Below are 21,029 nucleotides of genomic sequence, written 5' to 3'. Positions count from 1 at the left end.
TCAATAAAATCATTAAAAAAGCATTCGTGAGATTATGCCTATGTGATGTGCTTTTGTTAATTTAATTACATTAAAAGAAAAAAAAAGAAAAAAAAAGAAAAAAAAGAACTATTATCCTCCGGTTCACGATAAATTACTTTTACATGATTTTATTCAATTTGTTACTTCTTATCGTTGCAATGCCGTAACTGAGATTAAAATTTTAATAAAATGAAAATAGTTTTAACAACAAATTTTGAATATATCTCTCTCAAATTTTGTTATAATTTAGATGATATTAAATCGTGCATGAGATTTATCTTTATATACCTATCATTGTATCCCATTGGTATCTACAATATTTTTTTTAAATAAAAAAAATAATTAAGTATATATATGTATATATGTATAAAGAGAAAAAGAGAGAGAGAGAGAGAGAGAGAAAAAGAAACAGAAAGAGAGAGAGTACTCATGTACATGAATACATATGCATACATAAATATACATATGGATAAATGTACTAATCGTACATAATTGTATTTCCTTTTTTGTTGCATACGCGCGCACGCATGCGTTCGTATGCGTTGTGTGTGCGTGTGTGTGTGTATAGATTCGTCACATGATATTTTTCGTGGCATTGTATTTGTATACTGTTACATTTATTACTGTTTTGTATGCTTATATTTTCATAACATCGTTTTTGTCTGATATATAATCACATAACAGTTTTAAAAATATTTCAAAATTAAACAAGATATATAACAGTGTAATGATTATAATAATGGACAATAATAACTAAGAGCATATATAGTAAAATACATTAACGCAATTAATAAAAAAATGTGCAGAGGATGATTTATTTGAGTGCATAATTGTTTTTTTTCCTTGCTTTTTTTTCCTTTTACGTTTCCTTTTCCATACATACAGGAAGAAATTAGATAGAGAAGGTAATCAGGGGTGGGGGGGTCGATGAGGAGGGGGAGGAAGGGGTATTTGAGGTGGTGAGAAAGATTAGGTGAAGAAATTGCCAATAAAATAGCCGCCATTTTACTTTACTTCTGTTTTTCTAGATCACAGTCTCATTTATGGCTGCTAAATCGTGTAACATATTTCATCACCATCTTTTTTTTTCTTTTTTTTTCCTTTTTACTTTTGTTTAACCGAAGAAAGGGAGAAGAAAAATACCAAAGCATGCTCAAAAATCTTATCAATACTGGAAAGTAGTTTCACTAGTTTTACACAAGTACAAAATATAGTATTTTTTTTTTTTGTTTTCTTTTTAATTTGCTTAAGAAGCGTGGCAAGTACAGAGGATGCTTTATTCCTAATAAAATCCTTTTTTTTTTTTTGTTCTATAACATCTCAATACGCGATATAGATATATTTATTATGAACTTAATTATACCGAAATATTTCAAATATATCTCACGTTCATTTAATGTGGACTAAGTATGAAAGACAATTTTAAGAAAAACAACGCGCATTGTAAAGAAAAATACTGATAACAGTTCTAACTTCAGAATTATTAAAATTCTCTTTGTATATATATACATATATATATATAATTTACATGTACATATTACATATATAATCTTCTTCTTCTTCTTTTTTGTTTTTCCCTTCTGTATAATTTTATTTCCCTCTCTCTCACTCTCTCTCTCTCTCTCTCTCTCTCTCTTAAAACATAATTTTTACATTTCATTACAATAAAAGAAAAGAAAAAAAGAGAAAAATAATAACAATAAAAAAAAATGAATTCCGCCAAATTTAAATATCGATACCAATGGAATATTTATAAAAGGTATAATAAAAATTATTGTAATATAGGAAGGTATTTTAATTGATAAAAATAATATATTTATAGTCAATTAAAGATTTTAATGTATACTCTTAACGATTTGATATGTATAAGAGCGAAGAAACATCTTTCACATACACATAGCCTCGTTAAATTGTTACGATCAAATGAAATAATCGTTATTATAAAGATGATATCTCAGTTTTAATAAAACAAATATACAAAGAAGCTAAAAATCACAATTGCAAAACTGAGATACTATATATTTATATATATATATATATGTATATATATATATATATAAAAGATCATTATAGGTGTTAAGCATCCTCTTTCATATACTATTATTACTTGCCACCGGTGCGTTAATTGCCTCATAGAAGTAATAATTCAATAAGTGATGAGGAAATGAAGAAATTAATATATGTGTATGTAAGTGTGCATGCGTGCGTATATGTGTCAACACATATACACATACACGCAAACGAGACATAGATAAATACACATATATTATTGTATTTATTAAGAAAGAATGAGGAAACCATCACGAATGCAAATCCATGATATACGAAGCCCGTATTTTTAACTAATCTAGCCTGTTCTGGCTCATATATTTATAATAACTATTATTTTGCAAATAATAATGTTCTAGCCTATCATTTTTTATTTATATCCTAAATATTTTATAATATATATATGTACATTAATAATACACATATTTATACCGTTTATATAGCTATATATATATGTATATTATTAATATAATATACACACATAGATATGCTTACATACATGTATATAAATATATATGCATACAAATGTGTGTATTATGCGGTTTTTTTTTTTATATTATTTACAAAATACGTAGATTAGATAGTCATCCTATCTTAACTACAATATGCGTACTGTTGCGCAAGACTTTAATATAATTTTCTTTTCTTTTTTATATATAAAGTGCGCTTTATAAACATATTTCTAATTATATTACAGTTTCAATTCAACAATCTTTGTTAAAATTCAACGCACCGAAACAGATGTATCATAATAAAATCATAATAAAATGATGATATTAAAAATAAATTAACTATTATAAATGATATTAATGTAAAGTAACAAATTAGCTAAAACTGTTAAGAAATTAATGCTCTTGTTAAAAACATTACTACATCGAAAGTAACTTGAAACACTATAAAGATAATAATAATAAATTTCTACAAGTTTCATTAAACTCTATTGAAATTTTGGTATTTCTACGATCTTAAATATATTTTCGTGTACAACAGATTTCATACTAACAGTTCATTCTGTTGCAACGTATTATTAATCAATTTTAATAAATTCGAAAGTATAAATGAAAATAGAAATAAAACACCTCCTCTCCAAAAAAAAAAAAAGAAAAAGAAAAAAAGATTGAAGAAGTACATAGCCAAAATAAAACCACTTATATCTAAAATGGTGATGAAAAAAAAAGAAAAAAAAAAGAAAAATAAAGATCATTTTAAAAGACCGATAAAAAAAAAATATATATATATATATATATAGATATATATATATGAATGCGTTGAATTTCAACAAAGTTCTAAAAACGGTAAATAAGTACTTTCAAGAATATGAGAAACATTACATATTATCTATATAAAGAGTGTCATCTTATAATTAATTTTTATCTAATGTGAAAATTTTACTGTATGCATTCTCCCGTTTGTCGCCATACGATGGCACGGTTATTTTTTTTTTTTTTTTACTTATTATATGTTCTACAAGTCATCAAAGATTTGCTATTATCTCAAAATATTAAGACCCAGCATTAAAGAGATTTGAAACTCTTTGAATGCCTCTCGCGAGTCATGCTATAGTATTTACAAGTAAAATAAACACATCTGCTCTAACTGCATCAGGTAAATTTTGTGCAAAGTTTATCGCAGTTTCCAACTTTCGCTCTTTTCTAACTTTATCATATATAAAGTATAACTAAAGTATATAAACTCTGATTCCATATTATAATGTTTCATCATCCTAATATACTTCAATTACAATTCTCTCTTCTTATTCGTCCTCATCGTAGCAACTTTAACAATATTTAACAACGGCTTAGGCCTTTCATGATTTTTATTAAAGACGTGTTAATATACAAACGTTTAATAAATATTCAAAATTGCACAGGGAAATAATATTAAAATGTATTGATTTAATAAAATAATTATTACATCTAATTATTATTTCGACTGCTTTATAAAATCAAGTATGCACGTTTGTTTGTTTGGAATGTGGAGGAAAATTATTACTTTTCTTTTATTAGTTCATTGCCAATCAATTATCATCCGCGAGTGTGATTAACCATTTAGAGAATAATAATTAAACGATCGAATTGATAACCAACTTGTACAATATCTATACATCATTCTTTATAGTAGGTTAAATACAATTTTACAATGGGATAATAATTATATTAGATATATGTAATGCTGTCATGCATTGAGAGATTTTTTTGCATATGTTACTAATAATATTTACATATGTTCATAGACCCATACAACAATTACAATCCTCAAAAATACAGAAATCATAGAATAGTAGAGGAGTGAATAGTTTTTCCTAACAAAGCATGCGTGCTTATTAATAAACGTTCAAATTTTCTGCAAGCATTTCCCTATTGCAGACTATTAAAATTGTTTAGAATTATTAAAATCATTTCGTTGATTGGCAATGGATTTTGAAAAGAATTTCATATTTCTTATCTTTTCTTTTTTCTTTTTCTTGTTATAAAAATGAAAATAACAAGTAGGATTAAAAAGTATCATGCTTAAAACATGCTTAAAATTACGATTACAAATAAATTAATGAACTTTTTATATACACGTCCAATAAGAGATATATTAAATATAATTTATATTTAAAATACTTAATTTGGGGTGTTTTCAATGTTTTATAGAAACATTTAATTTAGCATTTTGTATTGAATAAAAAGGTTTAATAAATTAACCGATGTGACTTTAAAAAGCTGTCGATAATATAGTTCAATATTATATATACAACGTAAAAATATTACCGATGCTTGCATATTAACACGTCTTTTTTCGCCTATCGTCATGTTCACCTATATATCATATTTGCACAAGATTATAGGAAGGTTCGAATTGCACTAAACCTTGATGTATTTTACATATTTTGAAGAAATGGTATAATAGCGATTTTATTAAGTCATCGCTTTTATCTTCAAAGTATAATGATATACTCGTGTTGTGAAGTAATGGGATGCACAGTATCACAGTTGGCACGTGGGCGCTAGCTACCACTACTGCTTACAGGCAGTGAATGTGGTGCTCCCATCGACGTAGGAGGAGCAGTCAATGGTCCTGAAACAAAACATTTTATTAACATAGAAGATGATCTTGGAAAAATTACAAATATATCCTAGTTTCTTCATAAACGCGAATTTTATTCAAAATTATATAATTACCAGTCATGTTAGGCGAGGATTCAGAAACGGGCAGCGGGCTAACTAAACTGTTAGCACTCATCGGAGTAGAATTAGCTTTCAATTTTTGTCTGACCTCTCTTATTTTCAATTGTAAACTCGTCTTATTAGGAAATATATCAGAATGTTTAGCTTGAAAGGTAGAGGTAGCATGTGTTGAAGGAAAATATCCATGTACTCGAAATAATTCCATTACGAGATGTCTCCGTTGTTCCAATATTCTCCTATGACCACGTTCATTGTCATTTCTACCAATACCTACTGCATTTCCTACACCTCCTACGGGCGTTTTTGGTGTGCGCGGTGAAGTATCTTCTACTTCTCCTGCTATATCTGTATTAAGTCTGTATGCGTCGATATTGAAATCTGGACCAAAGAACGTAGTTCCTGTCAATTTGACACTCGAAGTTGATTTTGGCGTAGCGGACACTGATGCGTCAGAATCTATATCTTCTTCGTTTACTGTAGAAAATAAAAATGCAGACAAATTTTACTGGTTAATCGATAAAATATATACAGGTCAACGTATAGGGCGAAAAATAGGAATGAACACCTCCGCGCTATACACGTGTAATACATAAAACAACAAAAAACACACAATTACCTCTATGACCTCCTTGAGATTTCTTTCGATAACCTTGCATCGATGCTTGTAAATTCGATGAGTGTAATCCAGAAGTAACACTACTATGACCAGAAGAACCTGGAGTATTAATAGTGATTGCACTTGGACTCTGTATATCTTCTGGCTTAAATTCTGGTAACGACGAAAATTTCTCTTGAAAATTGACTTGTTCAAGAACCCTGAAAATAATTTAATATAAAAAGTTAAATTAAATATTAAGATTCTAATTTGAGTTGTAAATAAATCCTTAACGCAATTTTAAATACATACCTATCCATACCATCTTCGACATTTTTCTTGAAGAAGGAGCCTTTTTTAGTTGAAGGGGATGGAGACGTACGATTTTCAGGTATATTTTGTTGCTGCATCGATTCGGAAGATTGAGAAGTATTTCCCTGTGGTCGATTTTGATCAGAGCGTTGTTGGGATACTGAAATCCCATGCTCTCCTGTGCTTGTTGTAGGTGGCATTGCTGAATATGAATATGAACATGAATATAAATATAAATATAAATATAAAAATAAATAAATATAATAAATAATGTGATCTCTATCTTACCCATTAATTGTCTTCTTTGCAATGGTGCTCTTCCAAGTTGAGCAGGTGTCGGTGCTAGCATAAACGGACCTTTATTTGATCCTACATCATTATTTGGGTCTTCTTCTATGGAATATGATTTATTTGATGAATGTTCACTATTAATGTGGCTACTATGCGGTGTGTGTGGTGTGTGTGGTGTAAGTGGTTGTTTAATTTTATCATTTGAAGTAGGTAGAAGAATGTTTCCTGTGTCTTTTCTATCTTGTTCGCTTTTTATATTGCTCCCTGAAACATAGCATAACAAGAATACAGTAATTTTAATTTGATCAATAAATAAGGATTATTTTATATTAAAAGGTTACCATAAAATTGAGCATGATTTGATCCTATTTGGGTCTCATTTTTATCCGATTCTGCCAAACGTGCGATAGAATGACTGATTCCTCTATAAGGCGATGTTGTAGAGTTTGTAGAAACTGGATAATGCTTGCTCACAATAACACTTTGCGCTTCCACCTTGGTACCGGAGATCAAATTCTGCGAAGATATATTGCGGCTTCCAGCATCTAATGTTTAGACAAAAATAAATCAATGAAAGAAATATATATATTTAAATATAATACAATTTAAAATTTGTTACATAATGATTATTAAATTGTAAACTTACCAGAGATAGGTATATTGAAGCCGCAATACATCCGGGGATGCGGCGTCGTAGGGCCAAGGTACTGGGGTCCCTGCTGTGGTTTGGAAATAGCCACCAAATTGTTATCAAGCAATGTAAGAGTGAACGGTGGTTGAGAAGGGACAGCAGAAGTAAGGGGATGAGCGGTAGTGGCTAAAGACTGCAACGGCTGCTGTTGTTTCAACAGAGCCATCATAGGTTTCGTTCCAATCTGTTAGTATTTTATATAGTAGCTCATAAAGGAAGAATGATATATAATAATACACGTTGTATTATTAACAATACTTACAATCCTACTGCAGAGTATATAAATAGGTGTATATATATATATTTGATATGTGTCAAGGAATTGCTATACTGTCTACATAGTATAGGCCTAGCCATTGTATTATATTTTCATATATTATTACTATTTTCTTGTATTCATATGCTGAATCAATAATACAAATAGAAGTTTTTGTTTAAAAATAAAATAATAGATAAAATACTTACCGAATGTAACACAGGAGCAGCTGTAAATTTAGGTACATTTCTTCCATTATCAGAATGAATGTTTGCGACGAGACTACTCATGCTGTATTGAGTACTGTATTGTTGTTCAGTTTTCACTGGTTCCGGTTTTATAACTTTAGGTGACACTGGCATAGTTATAAACGCTCCACCCGTAGGCTGAAATCCTGATACTCCTGTTGGATTTATTGGACTATGGTAGGGATAAGTGCTTGATAAAACTGAAACTGTGCCACCTTTATCAATGGAAGAATGGTGATACTTAGTTGTGGTTTCTATACTTGTTGATGGTATCCGTGCTGAAGGAATAAAAATTCAATATTTGAATTATACTAACAAGATTATAATAATTATCTTTGGAAGAATGAAAAATATACCTTTTATAGGTTTAGGTCTACAAGTTATTTCTTGTTTAACATTAACTCCATCTCTTTTCTGTCCACTAACGGGTGAAAACTGTGATTGATTAAAAGATTTCTTTTCCATATCTTCCTCTTGTGCATCATTGTCACTATCAGTCAGTTTATCTTTACACTTTAAGTCTATTTCCGGTTGAGGATCTTCGCAAATAACCATTTGGTCATCATCCGATCCATTAGCTTCTTCATCTTGTTTCGATTCAGTTTCGGTAGTGTCAATTTGTAAAGGTATGTCCAAAATACGATGCGGTGCGTGTGTCTGATTAATAATCTACACAAGAAAAAGAGATCATCGTTGTTGTAAGACGTAATCAAAAAATGAAACTATTTAATCAATTAAAAATATATTAATGTTACCTCAATAGTAGGAGCTTCTGTGTATACTGTCGTAACAGGAATAGACACCTCATCTGTTCCTCTTGGCGTTAAAGGTACATCTTCCGTTGGTGGTCCCATATCTGTTTCTTCTCCAGTACTATTTAATTTTCCTCTAGAATCGCTTCCCTTAAAGCTCGTCGTGGACGATTTTCTTCTATCCTTGCTACACCATTTCCAATCTGGGTGTGCTTTGAAATGTGCCTCCTTAACTTCCGACGCAAGATCATGATACTTTTGTTTTTCTTCAGGACCCAAAGCATACCACCATTCCCCCAAAATTTTCGAAACAGTGCGATTATCTTGATTAGGATGTCTTTGGTGAACAACTGCGCGATGTCGTTTCGAAAATATCATAAATGCATTCATCGGTCGACGTATTCTATCCTTTGTCTGTAATATTAATAATTTTTTACATTATTTGATCACTGTACAAAAAGGGAAGGTAATGTAAATAATAGATTTTGATTTATTATTATCATTTGATCTTACTTTTAATGGACTCTGTGGCTCCTTGGAATGCAAAGCACTGAGGGATTGACTACGCCTCTTATTAGCAGCATTAGTTTCAATTTCTGCAGGTGTAGTCGGTTCTGCTTCAAAAACATCATCATCTTCTTCTTCAGCAGGAGTTATTTGATCTGTACCTGATGCTGAGCCATCCTCGCCAGACGTATTGATACTTATTGGAATTGGTGGTGCACTTAATGGTGGACTGAGAGCAGACGGTGGAGGACTCACCTCTGATTGATCCAAAACTGTTGTTTGCCAGGAGAAAGCTATAAGTGAAATCAATTATTTAGAACATGTGAATATAGTTCATAATTAATTATACAATAGCACTTGATGCAATATTACTGTAGTAACTAATTATTGAATACAAAGGATTGCTGTTATATTATAAAGATACACACAAGTTAGTGAATGAAAGAAAATTTCAATTACGAATTAAAAAATTGATAAAATAAATATTCATTGGAAATATGTCATTTTTGTTTTGGTATAATAAAAAGAAAATTAAATAGAATGATACGGAAATAAAATGATCTGGATATTTACAAAGACAATGTGAAAATAGATTTTTTCATGGACTGTTATTTTATAATTAAACATCCTCAATTTTCATTAATTTTTCATATTAAAAAATAGCTTTATTGCAATTAATATCAAGAAATATACAAATATAATAGTATTCCTGCAATCCTAATAATATTAGCATTATTATTGTTACAAAGCATTAGTCCACCAATAAATCATAGATTAATCTTGCAATAATTAAACACCCTTCCCCAACATTAAAGTGATTTTAAGCATATAGATTTTCTGGCTGGATGAAATATATTATGTGAAATGCAGTTAGAAGTGAAGCAATTATTCAATTAATTGGTTACATTTGTTGTAAAATTGAGTATGGTATATTGCATAAAATCTATACACAAACACTGCTACTTTAATTTTACATAAAATCATTTTCAAATAATAAATCAATATTAAAATCAAATGTAAAACGTGTTAATTTTAAAAAGGGAGTGATATTCTACTAAAAAATAAAATTTCAATAATTATGTATAACAATATATTGTACACGTGTGTATATAAGGATGCTTAAAATAATAAAAGGTATAAATTAAATAATGAAAGTGAAATATATACGTACACAAACAATTATTGTATGACTGGTTATTTCCATTTAATTCATGCAATAATCGTATTTCAATGCATATATATATGTGTGTATATATAATCAAACTTTGATATTTACATTTGATCAAATTTGATTTGTAATTATATATATTTATTTACGTATATTTATAAAATTCATGCCATATTTTATCATATACCATTAGTAAGCTCCAATTTACAACAAATTTACAAGAAGAATCATTATCTTTCATTTGGCAGTGAGAACTCAAACCTTTTTTCCAGTTGCGCACTGCATTATTCTGTAATGATGGGGGATGGGGCTGGTATGCGGAAGGAACATCATGGCTGCCATCTGTGAAACCTTACGGTTTAGTAAACATCACTAATATTGTGATGACATGAATCCAGAATTGCAATAATGAGTTGATGATATTAGATTTTGGAAAGAAAGTAATTTTGCTTTGTCATAATTTGGTAGTTGTTTTAATTGGATTATGCATATGTGTTTGATCGGATGCAAGTATCTAAATTACATTTAGTTTAGAAGTGTTGTTGTTTCGCTTACATTGTATAACTTCTGTTATATCTAATTATTGTACATATATTAGGTACTATAGTATTTCGTAAATTTAAACAAAATGAAAAATAAATATAAAAGTACATAAATTTTTATTTCTAAGATTGTACAAAAAGTATGTCTCCTGTATATAGAAGTATAGTCATCGTGTATTAATATTTTCATGAAGTATCTATTTTAATATGATTTTTTTTTATCTCTACTATAAAATAAAAGAATTTTTTATTGTAGTGAACATAATAAAACGTGTACAAGGATGATAAAACAAAATAAAAAGTCAAATAAAAATATGAATAGTAGTTAATATATTACTTTCTTTCCAATTCAGTAGAGACGTTATATAGCATTCACAATTGTACCCAATAAAATATATTTTTCAATTAAAGCCTTTTGATTTCTATATCCATGTATAATCAGATCAATACCAGATGACACAGAGAACAAGCGCAATGCATGATTTATACAATGTAAACTTACATAGGACTCCATTATTTTTTGAATTTTCTTCTCTAGGAGGTTGAGCTTTCGGGATCTGTATTAGATGTCCAGGCTGAACGATTACATGCTGGAAGACACTGGTAGGAGTTGATGGATTAGTAACTTCTGTTGCAGCTGACATTACAACGTTCGTAGATGGTGCCGAATTCCTTTGTACATCCATATGTGCGGATGTATGTATCCCAATCTTATTAGTCTAACATAACAATGTTTACAATGAATACATAAATTCCAAGAATAACTAATTTTTTCTTATTTTTTAATAAATTTTTATAAGCATATTAAAGAGTTAGAAATAAAAATATTCTTAGGCAAGTAATATTTTTATTTTATTTTTTTATTAAATCTTTTATAAATAATAAGTAATATATGCACCCATTTTATAAGCAGTTTTGTAATATCTTTTTAAAATAATATAACATTTACATATTATACAACACGTGGTTATTAATTAAGCAACACACAAAAAGAAGCATTGAAGAAAAATGACTTGTACTTACTTGTTGTAAAACAGAAAGTTTATCGATATGGACGGACACAGCAGGAGTCTGTGATGACTGACATTGATTTTGATTTAATGATGCTGGAAGCTGTGCCAAATGATTCATTAAACCTTGTCTATATTTATCATCTTGAATACCTATATGTCCTGCCGTAGAGATATCTATATTATTTTTTATAACAAGGTACTTCTTTTCATGCTGATGTTGCATCACATAAATTGGCTGATTTTGTGGCTGTGGTGTCTGTGCATAATCAACCGGTTGTTCTTGTTGTTTATGTAGAAGAGTCAAATTTTGCGGTGGCGGAGCAGATAAAGACATATGAGGTGAATGCGATGGTTTCAAAAGTTGCGTATTCTGTTCAGGAACTTCAGAATGATTGGAAAAATTGTTGCTAGATGTCAATGCATGCTGTAATATAATTCCTTGCTGTTGTTGAGCTATAGACGTTACGACTGATGGATGTCTTGGTGGTGGGCTTTGTTCTGACCACGACAAAGTTAAATTTTGTCCAGGCATTCCACGACCCACTGGAGAGATTCTTATTACACTTGTCCCTATACTTGCAGGGACAGGAGCAGTTGGTGCTGGCCGACTTGGTCTAACCATTCGATTTGGTTCAGGTTTAATAACTTGTTGCTGATATTGAACTAAAAAGTTCGATTGCGTAGGAGAATGTTTCCATTTTGCGCCAGGTGAAATTAAGGGTGCTGCGTGATGTGCAGGACTCGATATAGGCATAAATACATTATTTTGGTTAAGGCCTAACGGTGGTACTGGAGACTGATTTATACACGGTGATATGGAAGATTGACCTGTTGGCGACGAAAAAGCTGGCGTGGCTGATCTAGAGCTTCCTAAAGATACTAAAATAGAAATAATAAAGAATCATTTATAAAAATGATTTTAAATTTATTTCTTATAATAAAACGTATCTGAATTTATCTTACCAAGCATGTTAGCAGCTTCTGTTTCATCTTGATCAAAGCGCCCTGCGATTCTTCTATCTCCATAATTTGGAGAAGTGTCAGAACCTCTTGATGTTTCTTCTCCATCAATTTTTCCTCTGTAAAATAATATTATTTTAACTAAAATTCTGTATAACAAGGATTAAATAATCTTTCATTGAGATATTGTACTCAAAGTAATAGTCATACAAAATATCCTAATTATTACCCAGGGAACGCATTTGAAGGGCCTCTAAGACAAGATCCTTTCAGATTGAGATGTCGAGAACAAAATCCTCTCCTTTGACTTTCTTTAAAACATCCTTCTTTACCACAAAGTCTGCGCCACTGTTTCCCATTGAATTTTTTCGTAATTCCATTGGGCATAGACACTACATCACCCTTTTTATACTTATGTGGCGTAGCCGCCTGAGATCTATTTGATTCAAATTAAATGTGTTCTTTTAATGTTATAAATATTTTAATTGTAATTGTTACTTAGAAAAAAATACTAGATAATTACCTGGGTGTGGCTGCCTGAGAACGCGGTGTTATACTGCGTTGCTCAACTAAACTGCTGGTACTTCCTCTACTCTGCATACTACTGCGTTTACTACTTCCTGACAATTTTGCATCTAAAAGTCGTATATTACTTATTTATAATCAGCTCAAATCTTTTAATATTTTTATATTAATATATATTTAACACACAATTATATTATAAAAGATTGTATACGAAATGAGTTTGTAAATTTGTATTACCTGCATCCGAAGGAAACGTAATATTTTCTCTATCTAAGTCATCTTCACTTTCTAGTTCATCATATGGTCGGCTTCCATTACTCAATGCTGTACTGGCAGAATGTGCAGGAGTCCCTAGTGCCATAAGCGGACTAGTACCAGTTGTTCTATAATAACCAGTTGAATCATTATGCGTAGATATATGAGATGCATGGTGAGGAGTATGGTGGAGTTGCAAAATTGGCACTGCTGTTGAAGCTTCCACTGAATTTCTATATCCATGTTCTAAGTTTAAATTGAAAATAAAAAAGTAGATATAAAAGTTAATTGTGACTACATAAGGTGAGAAATGAAATTAAAAGGAACATTACCAACTGCTTCAACTCTATTAGAGTCAATATCTTCCAGTCCTTCTTCAAGTTCATCCGACCAAGGAGGTTGCACCAAACGCAAATCTGCACGTTTCACTACATAACTATCACTTTGATCGTCTTCCCTTGGTATCTTAACAACAAAACGATTAGGCTTTGTTAATATTTTGCACACTGTCCCTTTCACAAACACTTTAGTTAATGCATCTATGTGACTATTTGCTGTTGGACATCTAATGCAAACTTTTGCATCTAAGGTCACTTGCCCTACAGAAGGGCTAGCATCTCCTATCACATCATACCTTCCTGCACCTAAAACATCACTATAACGCACTAACTTCCTCTCTCCATCAAATTCTATGAGAATCTCTCCATGAATCACATTACGAATAACACCTGGATAATAACATGAATCCCTTAAAGCTAACACTCTATGGTCACGCCACTCACTGAGATCAATAGCAACCGTAGCAGGTCGAGGACGAGCACGCATAGGTTCTTCTCTCAAAGAATAATCTACTGCTGTACTCTGTGGAGGTAAAACAACCACCGATGGTGTTGACACCTAATAATAAAGCATAAATTAAGTAATACCATTATGATTTAAATGGAATTCAAGTAAAACTATGACTTTAGACTTACTTGGTAACAGTCCGCTTCTTGCGGTTGCGGAGACTGTCGATTAGCCAGACTTGAATGTTGAACTGAACCGAATTGAGTAATATTAATCATATTACTAACATTGCTTGTTACATTACTACACTTATCCATTTCTTCGAGTTCTGATGGATCAAATTTTCGTTTCTTTGGAAGTTTTTTAGCGCTAATTGTTGGATCCGATGGATCCCTTTGCGGAGGAGCAGGAGGCGGGGGTGGTTGTTCTTGAATACACTTTTCTTCAATCGAAGTGCCACCACCCCCGCCTGCTCCATATTGTCCTCCTCCTAAGGGACCTCGTTTCTCATGCATCTCAGAATGAGCAGTCAGCATTTTTGCCGCCTCACGCTGCTCTAAAAATGTTATGCAATGTTTAATAGATCACAATATTACATATGAAGCATTTAGTTTCCGATAACAGGTGTAACATTTTATTTCATAATATGTAAACATGTATACAGAGACTTACAGTCTGTACAGTCGAGAGGAGGCTGCAAGCTGTACTGTGATGAATTGATGCTGGCGGGGGGGTGACATCGGCTGGGAGCATACCTCAGCACCCGACTATCTGGAACAGGATGCGTCGAATCTGGACTTTCTCTTCTCTGACAGTTCTGTAATAGGGGTGTTGTTCCCTCTCCCAACTCCAATACTTCTTCCCAACCCCAACTGCCAAGCATCCTCCTCCAAAAGATCTTTTCTTAGATATACACTTGTATCTTCTTTAACTGTTTCGAACCTCTAACAAAATGTCCTAGATACAACAAAAAAATATACAACAATTAGCAACATCGAAGAGCCAATAATCAAGATCTTAAGATACATTATTTCAATATATAATTTACCAAAAAATTATTCTATTTCATTTATAAGAAATAACGTTGTTGTTTTAATAACGTAATCCAAAATTTGTTCAACGTTAAGAAAAATAACTTCTCATATATGTGCTTCTGTAAATAATAAACAAAAAATAAAAGTTTTGTTTTTATAATTATATTGAATAATATATATTTGAGATAAATAAATGAAATAATAAAAGACTGAATGAATATAATCGTGAAAATGCACACTGTACTTAAAATAAGAATTTTATAATATCTTATATGAGAGATGTGTCAGTCAACTCGGGGACAAAGGAGCAGCAAGCTGACAGTAGTACGAATCACGCTTGCATGTGCATCATTCGGGTGTGATCGGTAATGTCGAAAAGAGCCGAAGTATTGCGCGAGACTGGGACTGCCAACACTCGTTTACATTGCGAACAGGACAGAGAGCCAAATAGTAATCAAATATTTTCGGCGATTGGGCCCTCCCACATTATTCTAATAGAAATTTACATGCAAAATTCAATTCCTTCAAAATAATCTTTCTTCCAAATTTTCGTGTTATTATTATTATTTTTGGTGTTGTTGTTGGATGTTATTGTTATCGTAAACAGAAAAATGCACTTATTCTTCCTCATATACTGCACAATTGAAATACACTATAATATATATTTTAAGTGTCTAAGACGATGAGTCTATTACGATTTTATAATAGAAAAATATTCAAACGATATAAATTGAAAATACGACCGTATTAAATTTAACGAAACTAATTCGACTAATCAAAATATTTATCGTTAACGACATTTTGTCATTAAAATCAAATGTCATCACATCTCTCCCCGGCCCCCCTTCGATTGATCGTTAAATTGTCGCATTAGCAAAATTCGTTAAATAAACTTTATCCCTTTTTAAAATTCAGATTCTTCTTTCGCATTATTAGCGCAGCAATCCCATCGATTATCTCGGATATTAAAATAATCGATTGAGTTTGATTATCCTACTCGACTCGTAAAATAGTGAACAAACGCGCGTCAGGATTAATAAATCATAAAAGTTTCCACACATGGGAAAGTTTAACAGAAATTACATTGTGAGGATTTCTTTCTTTCTCTCTCTCTCTCTTTCTTTCTCTCGGGAAAATAAAAGAGCGTTAACTTTGTTAACGTTCGTTTTTCATTTGGTTTCGTCTATTGGTAACGAAACGGAACGTGGGTGCTGCTGCTTGCTTGCTTGCTTGCTTATCGTACAAGTTGCGGGGATTTGAGAAATACACATATACTTTCGAAGAGAAAAAGAGAGCAGGTCGTTTCGCACGGCCGACGGCATGCCGGTGAATATACAACACTATACAACACTATACAACACTATACAACACAACACAACACCCACGCACTATTTACTCTCGTAGTAGAGAAGAAAATTAACACGGTGTATATATATATATATATATATATATATATATATTATTATTTTATTGGCCAATTGTCAACATAAACCTATTCGTTATTAAATCATATTATTCAAAGGATACATATATTACATATGCATATATATATATATATACTATAGATTATTAAATTTAAATACATTGTAATATTATTTCAAAGTCATTTTGAAAATATAAATGAACCCACCACTACCACCAACTCTCTACTCTTGTAACGCAAAATGGGATAAAGAAAGAAAAGTAATCTAATGAAATTAAAAATATTTAAAGAATAAATAAAGAGATCAAGATTTAATACGTGGGGTATAATACATATTATTATCCCATATACCACATACATATGTGTTGTTCACAAGAAAGGACGAAATGCGTTAGACCAATCCATACAGAAAGAGAGAGAAAGATAGATTCAAAACTCGAATGCATGTATAGTAATAAATAAAAATGATATCCCCCTGTTCGTTTATTAAAAAAGAACTTATAGACTCTTGAATCAGATAGGTGAGAAAGAAAAAAAAAAAGAAAAAGATCGACACTAAAGCAGGTATCAATAATCAACATGATTAACAGCAGACACGAATGATAACGAAGATGAAAATTGAGAAAAAGGAATAATAATTATATTATACAAGAGATTATTTTAGAAAATTCCTACCTACCAGCATCCCAATGTCACAACGAACGACTACTACCCACCTACACACTACACCAGACCATACCACACCAACGACCGACCACCAATTGAATTCGAACTAAACGTGACTTTGAAATACATCGAAAGAAATTGGATAGTGGAGAGGGATAAGTTGGAGGGATAAGTTGGAGGGAGGGAGAGGAGGAGAAGGAAATTCAAGGGAGAGAAAAAAAAATGATTTTTAAAAGAATGACAAAAATTCCAAAGACGGGTGCGCTGCTGTTGTTGTTGTTGATTGTATTTATTTGCAAGTAGTAGTAGTAGTAGTAGTAGTAGTAGTAGTTGACCGGTTGTACCACCGAAAGGATTAAGAAGAGGGGAATGCACTAACCTGGCTAACTTCCTACTTTGGCTCTGACTCACGGTGTTTGCCTTGCCTTGCCTTCGCAAGCCCTCCTCCCTTGTCCCGTACCGTACCGCGTCTCGAATCGTTTGCTTGCTTGCTTGGCTCGGCTTGCTTTACCCATCCCTCCCTCCCTCCCTCCTAACTCTCCTCCTAACCCTCCCTGAGATTCTTCACCATTGTATCGCGTCCTTCTTCTTCTTTGCTTTCTCGCCCCTCTCTAAAACTCTCCCCCCACCACCTTTTCCACGTTCATTCTCCCCTGCCCTTACACCTGCCCCTACCTATCTTCCTACCACTTACCCTCCCCCGCTTTTCCTATCCATCCCTTCCTTTCTCTCTCTCGCACCCTCACCTTTTCAGCCCCACTCCCTCTCTTTCTCTATTTCTATCTCTATCTTCTTCAGTCATACGAGTTTATAGGAGACTTCTCTTACAGGTATATATATATATATATATATATATATATATGAATGTATGTATGATTGTATTGGTATGATGCACGTACGTATGTACATGTGCATATGTGCAACAGAGCCCCACCCCCCATTTTCTTCTGCTCTCTCTCTCTCTCTCTTTCTCTTTCGTTTTACGCGTGTAACAGAAGTAAAATTATTCAGAGAAGAGAAGAGAAGAAGAAGAAGAAGTTGGCTACATTTGCCGAGCGACGTCCCGTCGTTCGTTTGTTTCCTTTCTTCGCCATCATTCGTCCGTCGTGATCTTTCGCTTTTGAATTTCCTGATCTGTGGTCGTGTTTTCGCGCGACGAATCGGTTTAAAACCTCTTCGTTATTCTCTCTCTCTCTCTCTCTTTCTTTCTTTTTCTTTCTCTCACTATATATGTTGCTTTATTTCCTGTTTTATTCTTTCCTTTTCTTTTTTTTTACCACCACTTGCAGCAGCAGCAAAAGCAACAGCAGCACGCTTGGCAACACGAAACACGTGTGACATTCGCTGTACTTCGTTCAGAAAGCTGCTGCTTCTTCTTCTTCTTCTTATTTTTCCTCCTCCTAACGCGTTTTACAGGATCTTTTTTCAAACAAGAGAAGAATAAAAAAAACACGACGAAATAATACGGAAATTGTTTTGTTTTCTTTTTCTTTCTATTTTTTAGTTTTCATTTTTACCTACTTGTTTTATAAGGATAATTTTAATGTGAGATAATCAATCAAATGTGGTATTTCAATGAAATTATTGTTATTTTTATTATTGCAATATCGTCTACGTTCTATCAAAAATCAATAGTTTAATATTTCAGAGATTAATCCCCCCCCCCCCCACCCAGAACAATTGTGTTAAACATACATTATCTTTTTGTGTAATAATAATATAAATTATGAAATTAATTTTGCAGAGAAAAGAAAACAACGATACAAAAGTATTCGATACAATCAGGATTTTAAAACACGCCGTTCGAGTAAAAAAAAAACCAAACAAATAATTGCGATGTTTGAAAATTGTTCGTTGCGTTTCTGATGTTGTTTCATATTTTCCTAAAAATGTTTCATAATTTTCTAAATTGTATTGTGGTTACACATTTTTTTTGTAACATTAATTAATCGAAAGAAAAAAAAAGACCAATTGTCAAAAATCAATAATATATTGTACTGACAAAAAGAGAGAAAGAAAAAAAAAAAAAAAAAAAAAAAAAAAAAAAAAAAAGAATACGTGTGGTCATCTTACTTTTTAGTTTAACATAAACGATATATCAACACGACATTTAAGTCTTGTCGATATATCGACTTTACGTATCGCATTGCATTACGTCGAGGTCATTTGATATTCTCAAAATACGGGTCTTCTCTTCGGTAATTAAGTATCCATCCGAGAATCGAGCGAAACGAAATTGTTAATCGAATTAGAGAGAAATGTAGGAGGAGAAAAAGAGAGAGAGAGAGAGAGAGAGAGAGAGAGAGAGAGAGAGAAAGAGGGGGAGGGGGTAGAAGTGGGGAGTTATTTCATTACCTAAAAAAAAAAAAAAAAATGGTAAAAATGGAAACGTATAAAACGAATGTATAAATGAAGAAGAGACTCTCTCTCTCCTTTTCCGATAAATAATCGAAGAAAATATTAACAATAAATTCGGTGCATTGATTATATTTCAATGCGTTTTTATATTACCATTTTTCATTCGTCAAAAGTATAATTCGACAGTTGTATCTATCCTGAAACGATGGACTAAAAATCGTAAAAAAAAAAATAACAGATACGATTAATTTATTAATAAGTAATAAATTTGTAAAAAAAGAAAAAAGGGGGCCCCACTATATATATATATATATATGAATTTTAATTGTTACGTTTAATATTTAAAAAAAAAAAAGAAAAAAAGAAAAAAAGAGAGATATCGTTTTATCGCATTAACCTCGGAAAAGCGCGAAATTGAATCGATAATAATAATAATAAAGGAGCTTTTCTACTTCTTTGATAAATGAAGAAATCGATGTTTTTATTCGAAAATGATTATCAGTATTTTCTTAGACAGGCAAATGTCATTCCATAAATAAAATGATGATCGACACGAGGTCGATTTTTTAACACGAATCGTTTCTATTATTAATAATAATATCATAATTATTAATAATAATCATCATCTCTCTAATCCTAACTTCGTAATATGTATATTGACCTCTCGCATCTTCTCGATCCAATTATCAATAAAACCAGTTGGATTTTTTTTCTTTCTTTTTTCTTTTTTATATTCGGTGTCAACAGATCAAATGAGTAACAAAAAAAAGAAAAAGACAAAGATAAAGAGAACACAAAACGATAAGAATGGAATGTAATGTTGCAGGTAAATAAATTAAAAACGAATATTAGAAATTAGTGTTATTGTACCATGGATGAAAAACTAAATCGAAAAATTCTATATAATACTACTAACATTTCGTTAAAAAGGGCTCAGGTGTAATACACCTTAACCGGAATATTTATACAAAAGAAGTCAGAAATTCAGGTAACAAAATTCTCCAAGTTTCTTCATAAAGCAGTAACACAGTATGGGTTTGGGGAAACTACTACTACTACTATTAACTACTATTACTACTCTGCGTGATGAATATCGCATTATTACTTGTTTCTTTCTTTACGAAATAGTAGAACGAAGAAGAAAGGACAACGGAAAAAAAAAAGAAAGAATTTTAAGGGCCAGTTAAAGATTAAAAGGAAAGAGAGGATTATTCTTCGGTCCCACCTATATCAACTAATGTATTATTCTTTCGATAGGTCCCCATTGTTGATCTCTTAACTTGGGACCTTTCTAAATTTTAGAACTGGATACCTGTGTTCTTTTTAAAAATTTCTTCTCTCTTCTGGTGTCCATCACTAATATTTTCTACTACTACGGGGGAAAAAAAAAAAAAAAAAAAAAAA

General features: G+C 31.6%; 1 protein-coding gene across 18 annotated transcripts in view; it reads right to left on the bottom strand.

Annotated features, from left to right (window-relative positions):
* Positions 1-4,534: 4,534 nt before the first annotated feature.
* LOC106791611 (protein capicua homolog) overlaps positions 4,535-21,029 on the bottom strand; it is a 31,220-nt gene continuing 14,725 nt past the window's right edge. For 12 of the 18 annotated variants that reach the window (XM_014757369.1, XM_014757374.1, XM_014757368.1 and 9 more), the window contains 21 exons: positions 14,817-15,101; positions 14,333-14,700; positions 13,691-14,255; positions 13,341-13,604; positions 13,102-13,213; positions 12,808-13,014; positions 12,582-12,697; positions 11,629-12,497; positions 11,108-11,324; positions 10,325-10,414; positions 8,902-9,188; positions 8,392-8,802; positions 7,993-8,305; positions 7,598-7,914; positions 7,088-7,316; positions 6,783-6,986; positions 6,439-6,705; positions 6,151-6,352; positions 5,860-6,059; positions 5,238-5,717; positions 4,535-5,133 (listed from right to left, as the gene is read on the bottom strand). In XM_014757369.1, coding sequence (XP_014612855.1) covers positions 5,063-5,133; positions 5,238-5,717; positions 5,860-6,059; positions 6,151-6,352; positions 6,439-6,705; positions 6,783-6,986; positions 7,088-7,316; positions 7,598-7,914; positions 7,993-8,305; positions 8,392-8,802; positions 8,902-9,188; positions 10,325-10,414; positions 11,108-11,324; positions 11,629-12,497; positions 12,582-12,697; positions 12,808-13,014; positions 13,102-13,213; positions 13,341-13,604; positions 13,691-14,255; positions 14,333-14,680 — 5,769 coding nt within the window. In that variant the 5' untranslated portion in view covers positions 14,681-14,700; positions 14,817-15,101 and the 3' untranslated portion in view covers positions 4,535-5,062. Of the gene's footprint in view, positions 5,134-5,237; positions 5,718-5,859; positions 6,060-6,150; positions 6,353-6,438; positions 6,706-6,782; positions 6,987-7,087; positions 7,317-7,597; positions 7,915-7,992; positions 8,306-8,391; positions 8,803-8,901; positions 9,189-10,324; positions 10,415-11,107; positions 11,325-11,628; positions 12,498-12,581; positions 12,698-12,807; positions 13,015-13,101; positions 13,214-13,340; positions 13,605-13,690; positions 14,256-14,332; positions 14,701-14,816; positions 15,102-15,192; positions 15,268-21,029 lie in introns of those variants that run through there. The other 6 variants (XM_014757375.1, XM_014757380.1, XM_014757379.1 and 3 more) reach the window with 6 other exon arrangements.

The sequence above is a fragment of the Polistes canadensis genome, unplaced genomic scaffold (assembly GCF_001313835.1).
Source record: "Polistes canadensis isolate GaletaPanama2010 unplaced genomic scaffold, ASM131383v1 scaffold_325, whole genome shotgun sequence".
In the NCBI taxonomy this organism is placed as follows: Eukaryota; Metazoa; Arthropoda; class Insecta; order Hymenoptera; family Vespidae; genus Polistes; species Polistes canadensis.
The sequence above is the reverse complement of the archived record's forward strand: the minus strand, read 5'-3'. Positions and strand labels throughout refer to the sequence as shown.